General features: G+C 40.1%; 1 protein-coding gene across 1 annotated transcript; it reads left to right on the top strand.

Moving 5' to 3' along the window:
- The first annotated feature begins 190 nt into the window (after positions 1 to 190).
- CDR2 (cerebellar degeneration related protein 2) lies at positions 191 to 20,870 on the top strand. The gene is made up of 5 exons (XM_075010692.1): positions 191 to 417; positions 8,580 to 8,692; positions 14,922 to 15,070; positions 15,355 to 15,519; positions 18,517 to 20,870. The coding sequence occupies exons 1-5, from the start codon at positions 339 to 341 to the stop codon at positions 19,385 to 19,387; spliced, it is 1,377 nt and encodes a 458-aa protein (XP_074866793.1). The 5' UTR covers positions 191 to 338; the 3' UTR covers positions 19,388 to 20,870.
- Positions 20,871 to 22,412: the final 1,542 nt, after the last annotated feature.

The following is a 22,412-nucleotide window of genomic DNA, read 5'->3' as shown; positions in this document are numbered from 1 at the left end:
GCGTTATCTGCGTGATTGGGCAGCGTTCCGGTCGATCTCTGAACGACAGCGTGCGATTGGTTATCCGGCCGGGAGGTCAGAGTGCCTGTTTTGAAGAATAGTGAGAGGGCGGTTGCCGATGCCACGTTGCTGCCGGCTGCAGAGCCCGGCTCGGCCTGGAGGCGGGGGGGATTCGGCAAAATCCGGAAGCGCTCGGCAAAATCCGGCCACGGCATTAAAGGAGCCGAGCGGTCCCTTGCTCGTCCTGCGCCGTGCTGGGCTGTGAGAGCGAGGAGCCTTCGGGGGCTGCGTCGCCGTTGCCTAATCCGTGCAGCCGCGGCGGCGGCAGCGGGGCCGCGATGCTGGCCGACAGCCTGGTGGAGGAGTTCGAGATCCGCGACGATGAGCCCTGGTACGATCAGCAGGACCTGCAGCAAGGTGAGCACTCCGGCTCCGCCTGCAGGATGCGGGTCTGAGGCGGGCTCGCTCCTCGGGTCGCGGGGAGAACGGCTCCTTCTCCGGTGGTGGCCCCAGGGGATGCGGGGGGGGGCGGCAGGTACGTCCCGAGGGGGCTGATGCATGGACGGGTTGAGAGGAGGGTGGAAGGGAAACGTGGCTGGGACAAAAAGCGGGTCGGGGGATGTTGGCTGAGGCGGCCGAGCCGCGGGAAGAGGAGGGCGTGGAAGGACACGGGCACAGCCGCCCTCCGCCCTGCGGGGGTGTGAGGAGGGAAGCGGAGCCCGCGCTGGGCTGCGGCGCACGGGAGGCGGCAGAGGGCTCTCTGACCATTGCCTCTACAAAGCACGGGCCAGCCGCCCTGCACCTCCTCAGGCGGCCGGTGGGGCTAGGGGGAGGCGCCATGGGGTCGCGCCACCTTCGCAGTCGCGGCTTCTGGACCGGCCGGACTGCTGCGGAACTGCCTGGCTCGCCTCGCTCGCGTCTGAGGGGCTGGACGGTGTGTGCCGCTCTGTGGGACGGAGTGCCTCCTACATGGGGCAGTTCGGTAAAGGGCGCGCGGCAACTGCAGCGCTTGCTGAAAATAGAGCAGCTGTAACTAATAGTTAAAGAGTTTCCACACGCTGTAACCGCCTTCTGCTTACCTGTAATTGAAAGGCTTGCGATTGATTACGCTGTGTCATCTTTACTGTTGATTGGTGGTCAGTTACTGCGCTCAGAGCCTCTTTACATGCCCTGGCTGTGTCTACACTTGCATTCCTCTTTAGAAAGAGAAATGAAAATGAGGTGCAGATTTACATATCTGGCGCCTCATTTCCATATTTTTCCTTTGAAAGGAGAAAAGCAATGTAGCTGCAGCTCTTTCAAATGTAAACCCCATCTTGGCTGTTTCTACACATGGCCCAAAATATGCTAATGAGGCACAGATGCAAATTCCCCACACCTCATTAGCATAACATCACGTTATTTGGAGTCCGGAAGACCGTTCTTCTGGACTCCAAAATGCCGTGTAGAAGCGTGGCCCCAGGGAGAGCTTCTGGAAGGAAGTCCTTCTTCCAGAGGCCCCTTCTTCCCAACAATTTTTTGGGAAGAAGGGGCCTCTGGAAGAAGGACTTCATTCCGGAAGCTCCCCTGGGGCCGTGCTTCTACATGGCGTTTTGGAGTCCAGAAGAATGGTCTTCCGGACTCCAAATAACGTGATATTATGCTAATAAGGTGTGGGGAATCTGCATCTGTGCCTCATTGGCATAATACATGGCCCAAAATATGCTACTTTTGACGAAAATGGCATAGTAATATACCTATAAAATGGGAAGAAGGGCTCTTTCGAAGATGGAGTTTACTTTTGAAAGAGCCATGTCTATGGTGCTATTCTCCTTCTGAAAGCAGCTCTTTGAAAGAATATGCAACTGAGGTGCTAGATATGTAAATCTGCACCTCATTTGCATATTCAGTTTCCCTCATTTACATTCCTCTTTCGAAAGAGGAATGCAAGTGTAGACACAGCCCTCCTGTTTACATCTTACTGTGAAATTGAATTGACTAACTCCCATATACATTTGATAATCTCAATAATTATGTAGCTTTTTGGTGCTTTTTCATTAGTAGCTCTCCACGAATGTTTTATAGAGCTAATTGGAGGCACAATATTGATCTCAATATATGGTATTACCACTTTTCAGAACTCCCTGTGGGCATTAATTGGAGTGGATGTAGGACAGTTTGAGGTTTAACAATGTTAAAAATTTTAAAGGCTAACAAAATGATTTATTCGGTGATGAGCTTTCTTGGGACAGACCCACTTCATCATATCTGAAGAAGTGGGTCTGTCCCAGGAACGCTCATCACTGAATCAATCATTTTGTTAGCCTTTAGAGTGCTGCATTTCTGCTGCTTTGTCTTGATGGAGTACAGACTAACATGGCTACCTCTGTTTAAAATTATTTACACTTAATTAAAAAAACAAAACAAAACTTGAGTGGTCAGGCCAGAACTGGACAATTGAGAAAAGAAGATCTTGTGGAACTAGATGTAATTCAAAACTTTATATGTGTAAAGCTATTCCTTCTTTAAACTCATTTGGATAGGCTCCATTCTTTTGTTTTGTTTTATATGTTATCAAGCACAGGACTAGCGCTGATCTATCACAATACATAGAGAAGAGAGGAAAATTGCTGTTTTCATACTAAAGTCAAGGAGTTAACAATAAAAATTCCATCTCTCTAAGGTCAGAAGTCTAGAATTTTTGTCTTGATTGATTTTGCTAACTTGAATAGCTGTACAAGAGTTTTCATAGATTATAATTTAACGGGATCACATAACCCTGAATAGCTTGTTGCCTGGAAAAACTGGTGAACCATCTAAAATTATTCTCTAGTGACTTTAGACTATTTTCCAAACAATTGTAAAGCTGCCACAATTTCAAGACAAATTTTGGCTGTGTGAATCACCTACCTGCCTCCTGAAGTGTACTGTCATTGGCTTTTGCCTATAATGGTGTTCCTTTTGGTGTCGTCTGATCTGAAGTAAATAAGTAGAATAACCTCAAGATTTCTTTTTATGATATTTGTTTTATCTGTCTTCTTATTTTGTGTTGTGCTTATATGCTCCACTTTGAGTTAATGCATTTTATTGATGGTTGTGGGATTCTTGTATATCAAATTGACTTATGCAGATTCTCTTAGAAAATGCTGTAAGTCTAGGTGACTATAACCCTTGGCACACTCTTCCCCCACCACACCAAAAAAAAAAAAAACAAAGCCAAAAAGGTAAAACCACAAAGCAGAAGATAAAATTCCTGTTTAAAAATAGAGTATTTTTGCCCATAGTGCTTTTTCAAAATGCTCTCTTGTCTGCATTACTTTTAGGAAGTTTTGAAAGTGCTTCCCTCATCACCTTAAAATCTGGCAAATACTGACTTCAGCTAAGTATAATTGAAGCTAAATGGTGGCTGTTATACACAGATGGTCTTTATAGAAAGATATGTAGAGATATCTATGCATTAACATCAACAGAGCTCTGGGAGTAATATTAGATGGCACTGTAGAAAAAGAATGGGATGTTTTGAAGATTTCTGAAAATCAACTGAAAACTCTTAACTCCTTTCGAAGTTCAGTAGTTAATTTTTAACTATTTGGTTCTGAAAATGCCAAGTTCAGTGCAGGTCAAAGTTCAGACCAAAACTTTGTTATGAAAAATAAACTCCTGAAATATCTCCCTTTTCAAAACTTAGTTTTATATGCTATCAGACTTTTAGTGAAGATGTTGTGCTTGAAGTGAATATTCATGTTTGAAATATTCAAGCCTGGGAGGAGCAATTCTCTGCTTTCATAGAATGATATTTTTTGTGGTGTATTAACCTTCTGAAAATACTTCTCTCACATAAGGAAAGCGATCATAATGGTGTTCAAAAATGTTGTCGAAGGATTGAGTAGTTTAAAATCTAGAATGAAGGGTATAATGTACCTTCCCCAATGACCATTCTAAAGCTTGCTTGAAAGCAAGCATCTGATGGTAAACCTTTACCAGGGTCGCTCAGTAGTGTCTTCTGCTGAAAACACCACTTTGCCATACAAAGTTTTCTGAATACTCTTACATAGCATATTAAAACATTCAAGGGAGGAGAAAATCTTGACCCTCCCCCATTGCCCAGTTACAGCAAGTGTCAGCATGGTTTTGTACTCAACTGTGCATCTGATCTGCTAACAACAATTTTTCTGATTTGTCAACCTTGATAACAATTTTTGGACCTTTTGCTTTATATATTGAGCCTGTTCTGGTAGGGCTGTAGATCTGAAGAAGTGGGTCTGTCCCACAAAAGCTCATCACCTAACAAATTATTTTGTTAGTCTCTTAAAGTGCTACATGACTGCTTTTTTGTTTTGACAGTATATATGCTAATGTGGTTCTCTCTGTTACTATAATTAAGTGAGAACTGTTTAATGCAATAGCAGGAACACCTTCTAAGTCTCATCGAAGTATGGAAATTCCAAGTATAATTAAACATGATGAGGGAGTGGGGCAGAGCACAAGCTAACAATCTTATAATATTTTACCTAGAGGAGTAAGCCATAAAGTGGGTAATTTTAATTTGCATTATTTAAGAACTGATGACTGTGTCTCACAATAACACTAGCCTCATAGATAAAGTGACCTTCCCCATGCAACTCTTTGGACTTCATTAACACATTGGCGTAAGTTTACAGTTCTTAAGATCACAGCTAAGAAATAGAGTGCAAAGCATACCGAACTCTTTTTAAAGACAGAATTTACAGTGCTTTGTTTCTTTAATCATCTGGCCATCGAAGTCCTATAGCTGATTAATTCAGAAACACCTTGCACACACTTAATGAACTTACTTGGCTAAGCCTCCACTGGACGTAAGTATAGTTACTCAGTCTGCAGGATCAGTTGAGTAAATTAAAAATCTAATGCTCTTTAACACAAACATTAGTGGACTGATTATTTTTCCTCAAAGATGTACACCAGTAGCTCCCTTTTGATTTTACTGGGTTTGTGGGTGCTCAGCATTAGCAGAAATTGTTTCACTTGAAAGTAGGCTCTTTCTGCAATGCTTAAAAGTACAATGTACTGAGTATTAGTACAGATCAAAATTTTTCACTTCTCTGCCTGTTTTTAAACAATGGGGTTTTGGAATGGTTGTATATACGTATTTTCTTGGGATTTTCCACCTGTTTTCCTGTATATCAGAAGAAGGCCAACAGATTCTTAAATAATTTTGACTATTTCCTGCAAGAACATACCAATGCTTCATCCTGTCAAACTAACACAGTGGCTATGTCTACACTATCCCAAAACTTCAAAATGGCCATGCAAATGGCCATTTCTAAGTTTACTAATGAAGTGCTGAAATACCTATTCAGCACCTCATTAGAATGCTGGTGGCCGCAGCACTTCGAAATTGCCGCAGCTCGTCCAGACAGGGGTCCTTTCAAAAGGACCCCAGGAACTTTGAAATCCCCCTTATTCCTATCTGTTGAATAGAAAAGGACCCCTGTACGGACAAGCTGCACAGCGGCGAGCTGCAGCAATTTCAAAGTGCCACGGCCGCCGGCATTCTAATGAGGTGCTGAATATGTATTTCATATTTGCATGGCCATTTCGAAGTTTTGGGATAGTGTAGACACAGCCAGTATGTTTAAGTCTGCAGCAGATACTTAAACGCTCCGTACAAACAGGAATAATTGCATATCACTGTATATGTTTGAAGTGCTGGAAATATTGAGAATTTGAGACTGAAATGTTAACTTGGGGTGTTTTGAGTAATTCTAAGAGATATATATATATATTTAACAATCTTATTCTGTGGCTCATTTAAAGCATGGAGCCTTATGTAATAAAGTAAAAGTTGTAACACTTTTTTTGCATCATTTGAAGTAACAGGAAAAGTTGATATAAATAGTTGAACAGCTTTAATGATTATATGACTGCTTGTTACCTGAGGCCAGTATGTTTTATGGTTTTTGAATTTGCAAAATAGGATGATATTTTAATGTTTTATATGGAGGATTATGAACTAACTGAAGTTAGATTGTAGTAATTACCCCCAAAGAAAGAAATGTAGACTAATGCAAGGGGCTATTTCTGACTCCTCCCAGTTTAAACTTCCTTTGCCTCTGGAGACTTTTTTTTTTATGGACAACCCAGAAAATTTAAGGTGTACCTAGGTTTTCACTTGACACTGAGTCATGACCAAAATCTTTCTTTCAACTCCTCAAAAGTTAGAGACAAAAGTTCTCCCTTCATTACGACTAGTTTATAGAAAGTAAAGTGGATATACCCATTACATGGCACATGTATCTTGTGCATTCTAGGACTTTGTATCTATAACAATATTGAGTTAGTTTTGTTTTTATATAATGTTTGGGTGTAGTGCAAGGGATGTCTGCTTGCTGGATAAGGAAAGGAGCCTTTTAGGTTGAGGAAATTAGCTCTAATCCTAAAAATGACATGACTGTGATGTAAGAAGACTGCATTCATGTCACTATAGAGTGACATAACCACCTTTCACCACTGACATTTTCAGTGTATCACCTGAGAACAACTTTACTTCTGTTTTTCTTATGTGCCTCAATTAATTGTTTGTTTCTGCACTATTCAGTTAAACTGTATGCTACTCTAGTATGCTCATGTATACAATTTATGTAGCATTTGGGGTATCAGAATTAAAGTGCAATGTATGGATGTCCTGTTCTTTGGCATTGGTTTACACCAGTTTGTAAGATATGGGCTTAATGATTGATACAGTGGAGTCTGACACTTGTCAATGGAAGGGGGGGAAAACTTGGATGAATTAGCATTTATTTAACATGCTTATGTTTAGAAGTTTGTGTGTATGTAATACATCCCCCAACCCCCGTACTGTGGATATGTCCTCTGACTTACTGCTGTTAAGTCATTGGGGTGGGGGAGTTAAATTCTTGCTCTTCTCTTTCATGGATCAGTGGCCTTTGTTTAAAGAATGAGAATGCAAGACTTTTTTATTTCTTTGAGAATAGCAAAGTTAGAAAATAAGACCTTTTTGAGAACAACTTGGTTACAAGTAAAGAATATATAATTCATGGGTTGTTTGGTCTGCTAAAGCTCTTTAATACTGCTCAGAACACCCTGTTGGAAGATCAACAGATCTGTACAGAAACTTGAAGTTCTCTGTATTCTGAATCAGTATGTAGTGGTAATTTGAATAAGCTAAGCGAAGGCAGCCTGAATCGATGTTTAGCAGGAAACTACTCTATTACGGCATCTGGATAGAGAGATGCTGTCAATAAAAATGAAAATAAAAACAAGGGCATTTGAACTTCAACTTCAAGAAATATTGGAGCTCCTATTCCAGCATACCTATTGTTATCTGTAATATTCATATATTATACAAACTTTTAAATCTTGGCGGAAAGAACTCTAAATTCTCCGTGGCTTGTCCTTCCTTGTATTCTGGCAGTTTTCCATTTGTGATAGTTTCGTATAGTTAAAAATTAACAAGACTGTTTGTTTGTATCCCTGCAAACTGGAAATACAATCTGGTCATGGTCCAAGTAATGTGAAGGAAGTAGAGATTTATGAACTTTGTATAAGGAACGTTGCAATGTTACTGTTGGATTTTGCACTTTTATGTGACATATACCTTGTTTTAAGGGAGTTGCTACCCAAGCAATAACCTACATTACTGATCTCCATTTTCACACAATGAAGTATGAGATGCGTGCACCAAAAGGACTAATCATCTGCTATTTATTGTATATGCTGCCTTCATATGCTTGGAATATATTGATCCAAAATATAGTTAAAGGAGGGCATTCAATCTTAGATGTAGTCCCTGTATATGTGGAATCCATTTTTTTTTTTAAATAGCTATATACACAGGAATTCTGGAAGTTGCTGATAATTAAACTGAGTTTCAAATCTCTTTAAAAGAACAAAGAGCATTTAGAATCCTTTCTGAGGAAACCACTCATTGCCTGGTACTGTTTATAAACCTAGAGACACACAGTACATATTACCTAACTTCCAGTTTCATTAGAAAAGGTGTTTGTTTGAATATATTCTTGTGATTGTCTAATGGTGCTGCATGGACTCAGCTGCTTTATTTTTTTTTTTTTTTAAAAATGGTTGGAGGTGAAATGTCACCATAACTCTTTTTTTTCTTTTTTTCCCCTCCAGGCATAGCCTAACCAGTACTTAACTGGCCTTTTTCCTCTTCTTTCAGAACACTGACTAACCTATAAGCATGGGGTTAGCATTCAGCTAATTGAGGAAATTACAGTAAGATGGTGATTTACTTGGTGGCACATTACTGGGCCTCGTGTTTATAAGGCTCTTTGTTGGGAACCTCATTCCCATTCATCCTCCTCTGCATGTAGGACATAGTGAGTAGGCAGATGTAGATGGGGAACAACAGCAGGCAAAGAGACAGGTGAAGTAACATTAAAACTATGGTGTAGAGGAGTCTTGAGTGCAGAGTGAATGAGGGGGAAAATAGAGAATTAGCCTATATCCCAAAGAAGTTGGAGCAAAGTAATTTATACTTGGACACAATTATAACTACTCTAACTCTTGAGAATTTAATTGAAATAATGACTGCACAAATTAGGTCTTACAACTTATTGGTAGATTATTTATTTCTTTAGATTTGCATCTTGCTGCTGAGCTTGGAAAGACGTTACTGGATCGTAATACAGAATTGGAAGAATCTTTGCAGCAAATGTACACAACCAATCAAGAGCAACTACAAGAGATAGAGGTAAATGGTTGAGGATGGAAGAATTCTATTGCAGTATTTGATAATTTTCGTGTGTGAATATTGAAATCCTTTAGTATTACAGAGCTTTGTTTTCATGTGTTATTACGAGTCCTTCAATACTTCATTGTCCAAGGAGACACCTCCCTCCCCCAAATGCTTCTTGCAGTTAATTTTAGTTTGATTCTAGAACTTCTAAAGTCTGGTAATATGCAGAAAGACCGTTTCCTCTCCTTAAAGGCACATTTGTATCTTGACTAAATTTAACTTCTGTAACTATATAAGTGTGTGTGTGTGTGTGTGTGTGTGTGTGTGTGTAAACTAGCTGTTTCAGGAATTGATAATGTTTAAACCAAAAGTTTCTTTAAATACACAATATGGATGGATTACCTTTGTTAAATCCCCCCCCCCCCCAAAAAAAAAAAACAAACAAAAACAAAACACAAACCCTTTAGGCTTCTGAAAATCCTGCATTTGAAATAGTATTTCCACAAATGTCTTCACAAAATACCAAACAAATCCTGAAAGCTTAGCAAATGGTAATATTTTAGTCTCATCAGCAAGCATTAGTCAACTGCAAATAACACATTCTGTTTAGTTTAGTCAGCATTTCAGTCCTCCAATGATAGACACTTTAAATTTTTCAGTTAGTGGAATGAATTGCAAAATGAACTGTGACTGGCACTTAAGAATTTACATAATGCAAATAGTCTAAAAGTAGTAATCATGTAAGTAAAGTGTATGTATCTGCCTATATAGAGAACGTTGTACTGGAAGATCACTTCAGTAACTGGTCATTATGACTTTAGTCCAACATTTGTATTAGGTTATGCGTGGAAGCAAATGAAGGTTGTCAGTGATAACATGGTGTTTGAAATTCTAGGATGTTTGCAGGTTTCCCACGTTGTGAATTTTCTTAAACTTACACAAAAACCCAGCTAACAGGTGGTGCTGTAGACAAAAAAAAGTGTTGTCTAAGGATAACTTTTTATATTGCAGAAGACTGACATAACTCCCTTTATATGCCTCAGGAACATCAGTAAATCAAAATACTGGATCTAAAGCCACCAAGCACAAAACAACCCAACCTATCTTCATTTATTCGTGCAGAGACCTTGAAATGTTTCCCAAATCCCCTATGTCTAAATGGTTCACACACACAAGATTGATCTTTAGGATCTGAAGTATGTAAACTCTTAAAACGGCTACCCAAACTGTTAAGTTTCCTACACAGATGTATATGAGGATGCAGATAAGGGCAGTGAATATGATAAGGGATATGGAGCAGCTTCCATATGTGGAGAGAGTAACAAGACTGGAAAGATTTGCTTTAGAAAAGAAATGACTAATGGGGAGTATGATCATGAATGGAGAAAGTGAATAGGAGTGTTGTGGCATTTACCTCTTCACATAGCACAAGAATGAGGGGTGTGCTTCTCAAACATTTAATTCTTATCAGCAACCCCACAAGTACATATGTTGGTATGTGTAGGCAATGGTCCTTCACTTGAACAATTTTTTTGCTTTTGTTTTTCATGTGAGGTTTTTTGTTATTGCAAAAATGAGTCAGATACATTGTAATAAGAACAAAAGCAAAACAGCAATTGTGGCCCATATTTACAAATAAACATTCATAATAAATCACAAGCTTGATATCTGTCAACATGCACGGTGCTATTGAATATGACTAGAGGAATCAATTTTGCTTGTTACTCATTGCTGTAGGTAAAACGTGTGTAATATTGTTTTGTTTTTTTGTGTTTTTCCCCCCCCCCCCCCCCCCCAACAAAAGCTTCTCAGACCACCTCCTGAATACATTCTGCCCCTCATCTTGAGAACCCTAGAACGCAAGGGTGGGGGGTGTTAACCTATTAAGCATCAGGTTTAAAAACAAACAATAGTACTTCACAGAACACATCCTGTGGCAATGACTGAGTTTAAAAAAACATTAAATGGTTTTTATGGAGGCTAGGTGTGTCAATGGCTATTCACTATGATGCTCAGGGTTGCAGTTCTGTGCTCCAGGTGGACCCTAAACCTGTAGTTGCCAAAAGCTGGGACTAGCTAATTTGGCAGTGGGGTGAAGGGCAGGGGGGAAACCACTTTAAATTGCCTTGCTGCATTCATTTCCTTTGAATTATACGTCATGGGCCACCACCAGAGATGAGATTCTAGGCTAGGTGGACCGCTGGTCTGATGAAGTGGGTCTGTCCCATGAAAGCTCATCACCGAATAAATCATTGTTAGTTCTTAAAGTGCTACATTTCTGCTATTTTTGTTTTGACCCAGTATGGTGGTTCTTATATCCATTACTTTGTGATTTACTCACTTTTATGAAGAGATGGCAAGAAAATGCTATAATCTTGCTAAACTAATCACCAGAAATAATCTGTCCCCCACATGTTTGGGAATAGCTATCTAAAGAGACTTCTTGTGTCTGCCTAATTAGTGTAGAGCTGAGAGTTTTAAACAACTTAATCTTTATTGGTCATCCAGTTTTGCATATAACAGAACTTTGTGTATGTTTAATTTGAAGATGGTTTCCTTGTCTTCATGGCATAGGAAAGGTTAAGGGAACTGAAGCCTGTAGGATTGTTCATAATCCTTATTATAAAGGTTAAAACTAAAGTTTTAAACACTTAATGATTATTGTCTGTCTGACCTTTACACTGACATGTGATGGATGTAATAAATGTTGCAATAACAGATTAAAATCAATGCCAGAAGAACTAAACCCAAACTATCGATAAATCTTGGCATCTTGTGTACGTGCCAGTGTTTGGAGTTGCAACTTTCCTTTTTCCTGACGATCTGGTGGAGTGCAAGCCTGGTTGGCACTCTTATCACTTGGTCGCTGCTACATATTAAGTTTCTCTATTCCCTTTGCAATTTATGCAGCTGGCGGTATGAGCTTCTGAAATATTGGAAAAGCCAGTCCAAACTTTGTTCACATTTTGGGAGTCTGTTTTTATCTCCATCATGATATTTTCAAGGTAGCCCAGACATCAGGCATGCAAGGGTGAAATGAAGTGGTTTCTTGGAGCAGATTACTCTCTCCCTCCATGTCTTGCTCTTGTTCCATTCCCAATAAAGTAGTGTGTTAGCATAAGCTACCATTCAGAGGGTTCTTTGTTTATGCATTAAAGCACCTCAATTCAGAACTCTAAATTTCATGATTTATACATTGTCACTTCACTGAAGAAAACATGCACAATTTTAATTTGCTTTGAGAGTAGCAGACAGGAGAAATTAATCTGAAGTGGGTCACACAGATTCTGGTGGTTAATCCACAGGCTATTCTTGTGTGAATCCTGTGTCATGTGCTTCTTAGTTGCAAAAGGAGCCAATCAACAGCTATCTGACTGATCTTCTAGTATTTTGTATTTAGCAGTCCACAGTCCTAGATTAACTTGTAATCGTTTCTTAAATTACCCAAGACATAAACCCATCAACCTTTTTAATGGGGTAAAATGAAGTATACCAAATCTTTGATTATTCTTGTAAGTGGCCTACTAATTATGTATTCAACTGTGTGATTAATTTTAGAATCCAATACTTCAAGAAACAATGGTCATCTTTAGGACAAACTAGTTCAAAAATATGAATTTAGAAATTATTCTAAAGATAATGGCGCCAATAACTAAGCAATCAACTGTGCAAGCACCTAGAAAAGGTGATAATATGAACTTGAAAAGAACAAATCATGTCACACCCAACTAATACTTTTGACACAGTAACAAGCCTTGGGGATGGGAGAAAGTGGTAGATGGGATATAGCTTGACTCTAATAAGGCTTTTATACTGTCTTGCATAACCTCCTCAAACAAATTAGGCAACTACAACCTAGATGGAACTACTTTAAGGTGAACTGGTTGGAAATTCCCAGAGAATAGTTACTAGTGATTCCCAGTCAAACACTGTCTAGATTGCAGGCTCCCAACAGAGGTCTGCCATGACGGGAGCCTTCTGACGATATCCCAGTTCTACAAGGAAGAAGGGATGTATTGGCAGATGGGGTTTTTCAAATGTCGGGAAAGCCTCTTCCAACAAAACTGTTGTCAGGGGATACACAATTTTGCCAACCAATTCTCTGAAATTTAGACATAGCCAAACTGGAAGGGCACATCAAGTGGGGTCCCACAGGGAACATCAGTGACTTAAGTAATGACAGAGCATACGCTTAAAGTTTGTGGATGATACCAAGATGGGAGGAATTGTGAGTGCTTTGGAGGATAGGATTAAAATTCAAAATTATCTGGCCAAACTGGAGAAATGGTCTGAAGTAAATAAAATGAAGTTCAGTAAGGGCAAATAAAAAGGAAGGAGCAATTGGTGCAACACCTACAAAATGGGAAATGATTGCTTAGGATGGAGCACTGCAGAAAGGAGGCTGCAGGTCATAATAGATCACTACCTGAATGAGTCAATTAAGTACTGTTGCCAAAAAAAAGCAAACCTCATTCTGACACATTTAACCAAGGGGTTCCCAACCTTTTCAATAGTGCAGGCCCCTATTCACCCCTCCACAAACCATTTGCCATCCCCCATCAAAGCCAATTCTATTGTCTATGATCATTTTTTCTCTACTGTTTTTCACAGGCCCCAAATCAGGAACCACATAATTAGCCAGAATGATGTAAGCAAGACAAACACCACACTGATTAAGCCTTAGTTGGAGTATTGCATCTGTTTCTAGGTGCCACATTTCAGGAAAGTCCAGAGAACAGCAACAAAAATGATTAAAAGCTTATGTTTTCTAGACCACAGAGGAAAATAGAAAAGATTAGGTTTGTTTAGTCTGGAGATAATGTTTCAAGTATGTGAAAGGCTGATACAAAGAGCAGGAAAAAATTGTTCTTGTTCAACTCCTGAGGATAGGACAAAAAGCAATGGGCTTGAATTGCAGCAAGGGCAGTTTAGTTGGCCATTAGTTTATCTAACCTGTTGTGTAGATAAGCACTGGAATAAATTGCCTAGGGTGGGTGTGGAATCTCTATTCCTGGACATTTTTAAGAGCAGTCAGTCAAACACCTGTCGGGGATGGTCTAGATCAGTGGTTCCCAACCTTGGATGCACAGACTACTGGGGGGTTCATGAGGGTATTGCAGGGTGAAGTATGGGGGGGGGGGGGAGAGATGAGCATAGAAAATAAGTTTTTTAAATACACTGCAAAGTTACAATCTATTTTTAAATAGCTTCCAATAATAGATTTTTCAGATAGCAATTATGTTGTGGTTTTCTTTTTCATTTAATTAAGTGTACATAGGGCTAGAATTAGCTTTGGGGATCCACAAATGGTTTGGGAGAGGTGATTGAGGGTCTGCACAAATGAAAAGGTATGGAACCACTGTTCTAGATACTACTTAGTCATGCCATGAGGGCCAGGGACCGGACTAGACGACCTCTCAAGGTCTCTTTCGTGTGTTTAAAATTCTGTGGTACTTTTGGTCCAGAACTGACTAGAGTTCATGGTTGTATCTAGGGTACCTGGAACTTTGAAGTAGTGGTGTATAATAAAATCCATACAGACATGTTCAAGTCTGGGAAAGCCTAATACCAAGGGACTTAAAGGTGGTTTACTATGGTTACATTGGAAATCTTTATTGTAAGCTTTCTAAAAGCAGTTTCATCGCTACAGAATAAATAACCTATTAAGTTTCTTGAATAAAGAGGATTACGCTGGGAACATTTCATACAAAATTAAAAATGCAGGAGACCTTTGATTGGGATTAAAGAAGCTAGAATACCTCCTTGTGGATAAAGTTTATACTTCCTGATAAACAGTAACCCAGATATCAGTTTACAGTTTTAAGAGTAAACTAAAATCAGTTTCCTTACTTTTAGAGCTGCTTCATACACTAAGATATTTATTCTGATTTGACTAGCTCTAATAATGCAAAGCAGATCCCTTGTGTTCCAGCTGGTACAGGGCATAATTACAAACTGGAAGTGGTAATTTAAATTCTCCTTATTCTCATTTAAGGAAACTGCATTACAGAATATCTCACTATTTACTCTACTCTAAGACTCTGAAGTGTTAGAGGGCTCCAGTTTGTGGAAAACACTCCAGAACTGATAAGGAGACAATGTCTTTCCACTGTGCTGCACTCAAAACTAATGTACATTGTATTATTCTTGACGTTTAAGGGAAACTGAAAATTAAGAATTAAAAATTTAGTAGTGTAAAGTTGTTTGGTTTTTTTTTTTTTTCTCCTTTTTCCTTTTAAAACAGTACCTTACAAAGCAAGTGGAGCTCTTACGGCAGATGAATGACCAGCATGCAAAGGTCTATGAACAGCTGGATGTTACAGCAAGAGAACTGGAAGATGCTAATCAAAAACTAGTTGCGGATAGTAGAGTGTCACAACAAAAGATGCTGAGGTAATTAGTTTTGTGAAGCAACTTTTTTTTTCCACACTGAGGAAGTGGAATGAAATACTAGTCTGAATGCATTAGTTTGTGAATTTTTGGGAGCCTAGATATCCAGGTGTCTAATCAGTAGACTTTTGGGTTAAATGTGGTTTTGTTAGCTACTGGTAATTGTGGAACAGTTCCTGAGCAAGAAACACTAAGATTGAATGGATAATGGCTTAGCTCATACTACTGGTCATGCCCTTGACTTAACATTACTGGCTTTAATGGCTTTATATGTCCATAAACTTCAGCCTGACAGAGACCATTGAAAGTCTGCAAATCCATATAGATGACCTTCAGAGACAGGTAGAGGAACTGAAGAAATCTGGACGAGGCCACATGAACCATGAGAGATCTGAGCAGCCACGATCAGCGCGCAGCTTTTCATGTTTGAAGGAGTTGTATGATCTTCGCAAGTAAGACACTAAGTCACATGTCATTTTATTGTGCAAACAGATTTGACTCTTTCATCCATTTATTTGCAGCAGTGCATAGAAATCGGACATGAATTTCTAGAAAATGTCATTGCTCCTCCTGACAAATGAGCTGAGGAGACAAAAGCAGTCTTCACAAGCCTGTTCTTTTTAGCCTGTGTCATAACAAACATATACAGAGGATGCTAACGTAAACACTTTGTAGCCTTCCCTACTCCCTCTGCTACTTTTTTGATTACTTCCCTAGAATACTACCCTCTGGGATTTCCTTCTGATCCCTTTATTCCCCAGGCAGAATACTTGTCTTTAACAGATGTGGAATAAGACTAATTTTTGGAACAAATAATAATACAACATTAATAAAGCAAACATCACACAGGAACTTGACATTTGAAGGAGATGATTTTTAAACCAGAGTTGAGGATTAAGAGGAGCAACTGAATCTTAACTTGATTGGTTAAGCTCAGTTATTCTATTGTCTGTCAGACGGTGCAATATTAAGCATGACATGGGATAAAAACTAAAATTTAGCCTTGACATCTTAACTTCTAGACTTCAGTGAGTTAACCTAGGCTACTCATATGGATAACAGGTACCTTTTTTCCCCCCTAGAAAAAAGGGTGGTGGTTGTGCACCCCCACCTCAAACATTCCCACATGGCCCCATCTGCACCCAGGGTTAACCCCTTGGCCATCCCCATCCCCCTCCCACATACCCCAAACCTCACCCAGGCTAATAGGAACACTACCAGCCAGCCATCATACTCTTTAGAACACTTCTATGCCAGCATTAACTTCCTATACACCACCCAATAGCTTCAACAGCGAGATCCCACAGACAACTAGATAGAAAAAACCCATGAATCAACACACTTCCCTTCAGAGACCCAGTAACCACCCCAAGACATCTGCTGAACATAGCCAGGCCTTCATATGTCACAGAATATGCTCTGAAGAGAGATTTGCAAGACACCTTCACACATTTAAAATGCCTTCTCCAAAGACACTCCACTAGCCAAGTGGATCACACCATACAATAGGCCAGAGTTCTGGTTGCCTGCATATTATAATTGGAAAAAGGTATGGAAAAGGGCAACAAATGGTTAAGTATATGGAACAATTTCCACTTGAGAAGAGATTAAAAATATTGGGACTTTGCAGCCTGAAAAAGACACTCCTTGGCAGGGATATGATACAGTCCTATAAAATCAGGAGTGGTGTGAAAATAATGGAGAAAATTATTAACATTATTTACTGCCTCACATAGCACTAGAATTAAGTGTCTCCCAATGAAATTAATAGGCAGCAGCATGAAAACAAGCAAAAGGTAGTATTTCCTCTCACAATGCACAATGAATCCGTGGAACTAATTGCTTGGGGATTCTTCTAAGAGCTGTTATTTAATGAAATCAGTACACAAAATTACATATTAATAATAGCTTGTAGGCTTTCCAACATGCTAAGAACCATGGTACCAATATTTAGCCTGCTACCACATATGCTGTTGCTTTTTATGCAAAATATCACAATCCTGCTGAACCATAACAACAACTGTCAATATGCTAAGAAGGAACCTGATCTTGTCTTTGGGATTTGGTTTAAGGTCAGCAGAAGGATGGCTCCACACTTGTGTTTTTTACCTATACTGTGTAATTGATTTGCATGGAAGGACAAGTATGGTACAACCTTTTTCCTTCCAGCAAACAGCCTGTAACATAGAATAGTGAAATGAAATTCAAAGTGCAAATCAGCAGAAGCAATAAAAGCACAGCTCAGGCTGGATTCAGTCAACCTTCACTCACCCTTTGTGCCAAAATACTGAAGAATTCCCCTTCAGTCGTTTTCATGTTAATACAACAGCATTTACAACATGCCCCCATGCCCAAACCAACCCCTCCAACCCAGGATTCACTTACCAGCTTAAGAACTCCATGTGCTGCTGTTCCTTCTCAGACAAGCTCTTCCAGCTGCACAGCAGGGGTAGCTCCCAGGGCCTTGCTGGGCTGAAAAACTAGCACTCAATGTAATTGGCTTAACAGCCAGATCCCTCCTGCCAGCAGTTAAACCAATTAGAGTGCTAGTCTTCCACCACTGGCAGGCAGGGCAGGGAGCTGGAAGAGCGTGCAGCAGGAGCTGCTAATGGCTCCTTTAAGAGCCACATGTGGTTCAGGACTGCCCTGCCCACTCAGCTTCCAAAATCGCAGCAGCAAGGGGGAAAAGGTGTTGGAATATAGTTCTGCTGCATTCCGCTGGAGAAAAAAGCCCTGTGGACAACTTAAAGAGTCGAGCAGATATAAAGCAGCATACTGTGAGCGCCTTGGAGAACAGTTAGTCTCTTCAGTTATGTGCATTTACAGAATCTACTATCCAGAACTAAATATTTTTACTTCCTAGGTGTTTAAAAATGATAACTTGTTAAATTTGATGTTCAGTCTAAAACACAAAGCATGTTATATTAAGCTTTAATATTAACTTCTATAGTGTGTAGTGGATATCCTGAGACTTTGAAACTACAAGGTATTAGATTGCAGATCCATTTCATTATGAAAATTGTAAAATTAAAACAGGAAAAACAGCCTGTTGGATTATCATAATTCATCTTTTCCCAATACTAGGAAGGTTCTGTAGCAAACTGTGTCCTCAAAGAAATATTCTGGATGAATCTCTAATTCCAATTATAGGCCTGCTTGTATAGTAGGTTTTACGTATACAATTTGACATTGCAATTAAGTAGCTGTGATGACACCTGAATTGGGAAGTATCACTGGGTACTGTACTGCATTTAGTACCAACCTATAGGAAAGCACTGTCTGATTATTGAGGCATTGTAACTTTGTACAAAGAAATAACTTAAACCACTAACCTGGTCCTGTTTGGAAACCAGTTTTCAGCAGGGAATTTAAATTCAGTACCTGTTATCCAGAAGAGGCAGCTGAAAAATTGTAGGAAATCTAAGCTCTAACACGTTTTGTTTCTGCAGGTATTTTGTTTATGATCACATTTTTGCAGAAAAAATTACTTCAATGGATAATCAACTGAGTCCCATAGAAGAAGAAAATGAGAATTTAAAAAAAGCATTAACTGTATTACAAGCCCAACTTTCTGTGGAAAAGGAGAAGAGAGTAACAATGGAAGAGGAGTATCACCTTATGGTGAAGGAGAACTGTGACCTGGAACAGAAGCTGGCTGATAAAGACCTATACCGGGCTCGGGCAGAAGAGCTTGAATTAGAAGTGGCTGAAATGAGGCAGATGTTTCAGTCTGAAAATGCATTTGTCAACAGCATGGAGAATCTGGTCCCAGAATCATTTTTTATTTCATTTAAGGAGTCCTTAGAAAAGGAAATTAATCAAAGCCCTTCAGAGGATGCATTCATGACTATCCCCCAGCTTGATAAAAGGTCCCTAAAAAGAAGTAGCAGTGAGACCTTACTAAGTAGTGCTGCAGGTGGAGACCTCCTAAAGGGCCACGAAGAAACCTGTATTAGAAGAGCTGAAGCTGTGAAGCAGCGAGGCATCTCCTTGCTTAATGAAGTGGATGCTCAGTACAATGCTCTGAAGGTTAAGTATGAGGAACTTCTGAAGAAGTGTCAAATGGATGAAGAGTCTTTAAAACATAAGGCTGTACAAACATCAAAACAGTATTCAAAAGACCCTAATATGGGAAACGTCCAGTCTGACCATTCAGCTACTGATCAAGAGCATGGAAATGTTGAACTAAATGGCTCACCAGGAAATACTCTACCTGAATATAAAGCTCTCTTTAAGGAAATTTTTAGTTGTATCAAGAAAACAAAGCAAGAAATAGATGAACATAGAACAAAATATAAGCGTTTCTCTTCTCAGCCCTAACACTTATCTGTATTAACTATGCTGACGACCTCCCACTGAAATTCTGTTAATGTTTCCTTTCTGGACTAAGAAGGGTCCTGCTGGTGTTTTTGTATCTTGCTGTCACATATGTACTGCAATTTGAATGTGTTTATCTGTAAACTTGTAAGATATGGTCGTTCTTAGTCAACTGCATTCTCTGGGCATGCAGTTACCCCCTACCACACAGGAAAGGTTATTATGCAAGGGTAGTTGACAGTTAAGTAGAACATTTGGCTTAATTTTTGCATAGTAGGTTTGTCCTCTCCACAGCAGCAAATGACAATGTAGCTCACTATGCTCAGCGTGCTACAGAAACTAGAGACCTAAGAAGAAATTGTATTACACTTTTTTTTTCTCCTGTTGGAAATTAGGAGTAGTGTTTTTCCTTACTTCACAAAGGAGCAAGGTTTTGTTCAATTTTAGGCTTGTAGAGATTTTTCTGCACCACAGTATCACCTGTAGGGAAACATCTGCTTCAGACTGAAATTAGCCGTCAATCTAAACAGATATGCCCTGGCAGTAATAAGGGGGAACTGGCATAGCAGCCTGTACAAGGCTTAATTTAAGCCAGTACGAAGCTTTCATGTGCACTAAACTTTCTCCCTTAGCATAAATACCTTTTGTATTAAAAATGAATTTGGTGTAAAGATTAAACTTTTGGGATGGTTCAATGTTTAGGGCACTGTGTTCCAAGGCAAGATACTGTGAACTATGTACTTCGTCTCTGATCTACTGTTTCTTATTAGTAGGCCTAAAAGTGCTTTTTTTTGTCATGTGATAAGATGGACTGTTACAATTTAGCTAGCTAATGGTTCTGGTAGCTTTTGACATGGAGGAAAGGGTTTTTTAGTCAAAGCCTCCTCCAGTTTTAAATGAGACAGGAAGAGTTCAGATGGGGCCTATCATTTTAGGTCAAGCTTGTATCAGCTGTTTAAAAAACACCTTCAAAACCCCACTTTGAGAACCAGAATATAACATGGAAGAATGGTGGCAAAGATATAGATGAACCTCTCTTTGCTCATTCTTCTTCCTTCCCAATAAAATAAAGATTGCATGACCAATTTCCACAAATGAAAACACACTATGGATGAACGCTGCATCAAATCGGAGGAAGAAAGGCAGGACATAGTAAAGGTTGAGAAGCCAAGGAGAAATGGAAGCTAGATAACCAGCACCTGAAGATCTAATAATTTTAAGAATAGGGATGCAGCTCAACTCTTTGAAGCATTGACTGTTAAAATCAATGTTTGTTTTGAAGGGGAAAAGTCTCCTTGGGTTGTCTAGACAAATCCAACTGTTCGCACCTGATGGTAAAAACTTCCGTTGTAAGGATTAAGGTGCTGCTGCTATACTTGTCTGCCTTCTGTACAATCAATCTCCAGTTATTTTTGACTTGTCCTTCAAGACAGTATTCAGTTTGCGGACACACACTGTAAGCAATTGTTTTGAAATAAATACCTATTTAAACAAATTCTAACTTATGAATATTTTTCTAAAAGGCAAATAAAGCCATGCAGCTAAAAGGACTGGGTCTGCTGCTACTCTTGTCCAAATGAGTGAAGCTAACACACATGCGAAAAAAGTTTTTAAAGTCAGTGCAGATACCATCTTCATTTATACAGTAGACCCTTGATCTATGCAATAGTTACTTTCCCATGAACCCCGGCATAATCCAAATTTCATGTAAGCCAGGGTGGCTTTCTTCCCCAGCAGAATACACATTCTGCAGGGAAGCAAAAGGAGCTCCAGGTGCTCCTGCTGTAAGGTAAGTCCTGGGGTTGGGGAGTGGTGGTGGGCCTGGGGCTATGGAACAGGGAGCCAGAGGGTTAAGCCTTGGGTGAGGGTTGAACTGGGGCCAGGAGCACCTGCTGCTTCTCCAGGGCCAGGAGCACCTGTGGCTTTGCTTCCCCAAGGGCTTGGTGAAGCAAGGAACCCCCCCGTAACCCTGACACCCCCCGCCCCCGAGTGTGTGAACCAGAGCTGTGGGCGGGTGGTGAGGTTGCGGGGAGGTAAGGGTTAGCCAGGGCCACATGGGGCCAGGGTGGTTGAGCCAGGGCCAGGGAGGAGCTGGACTTTGAGTTGGGCTTAACTTAATGTGAGTTAGGCACAACTCAAAATTGCACATTTCAAGGGTTTATTGTACATAGATTCACTTCCCCTTCTCTGCAGGGATTTCAGGGTATTGCTGACCTACACCAGCTTTGCTTAAATGGATGTGTGGGTGTATGCAGGGGATGAGCTAATCTTCACTTTCCAGGCTATTACATTGCTTCTCTCCCCCACAGGCTACAGTTCCCTACAGATGAAAAAACTGCTTCCCTGTATCTTTTCCAGCACCAGCTCCCTTTAAATACCTTATCTATTACTTGGCTTCCATGGGGAAGTGGCTGTCCGTTACTATTCCAAGGCAAGTATTGGAGAGGTAGCCGTGCTTAGTCTGTAGCTTTGAGAACAACATGAAGTCCTGTGGCACCTTTACAGACTAACGTATTTTGGAGCATAAGCTTTCGTGGGCAAAGACCCACTTCATCAGATGCATCCAGGGCAGTTACTGTTCTCAGCTCTTTATGTAACAAGGGCAGCTGGTGCAGGCAGCAGTGTTTGGCACCTCATTCTCCACTCTGAGGGAAGCACTCCAGAAGCAGACGAAACACGCTATCACAGACTAACACTCTGTATGCAATCACAAGTGGTTCACCACTCATTTGTATTGCTGTAGTGTCTGAGATACCTTCTCAAAGCAGTCCACTAGTGGGCTACATGTGTATAGACCAAATAGAGATTAAACCCTAGCCCACAGAGTTCACAAGTTAGGTTTAAGACAGATAACTGGGAATAATGGGGCACTAGTCATCAGGATAATATCAGAATGACTAGCTGGTGACACCACAGCCTGTTTGTAGGCATCATGGAAAGGAATGTTTTGTAGGATAATATTAGTTTTGCAGACATGTACAGGGAAGCGCCTGTGTGGAAACATAGGCGAAGCACAAAGGAAGATTTA

The sequence above is a fragment of the Carettochelys insculpta genome, chromosome 16, assembly GCF_033958435.1.
Source record: "Carettochelys insculpta isolate YL-2023 chromosome 16, ASM3395843v1, whole genome shotgun sequence".
NCBI lineage: Eukaryota > Metazoa > Chordata > Testudines > Carettochelyidae > Carettochelys > Carettochelys insculpta.
Note: the sequence above shows the minus strand (reverse complement) of the source record. Positions and strands in the feature narration are given on the sequence as shown.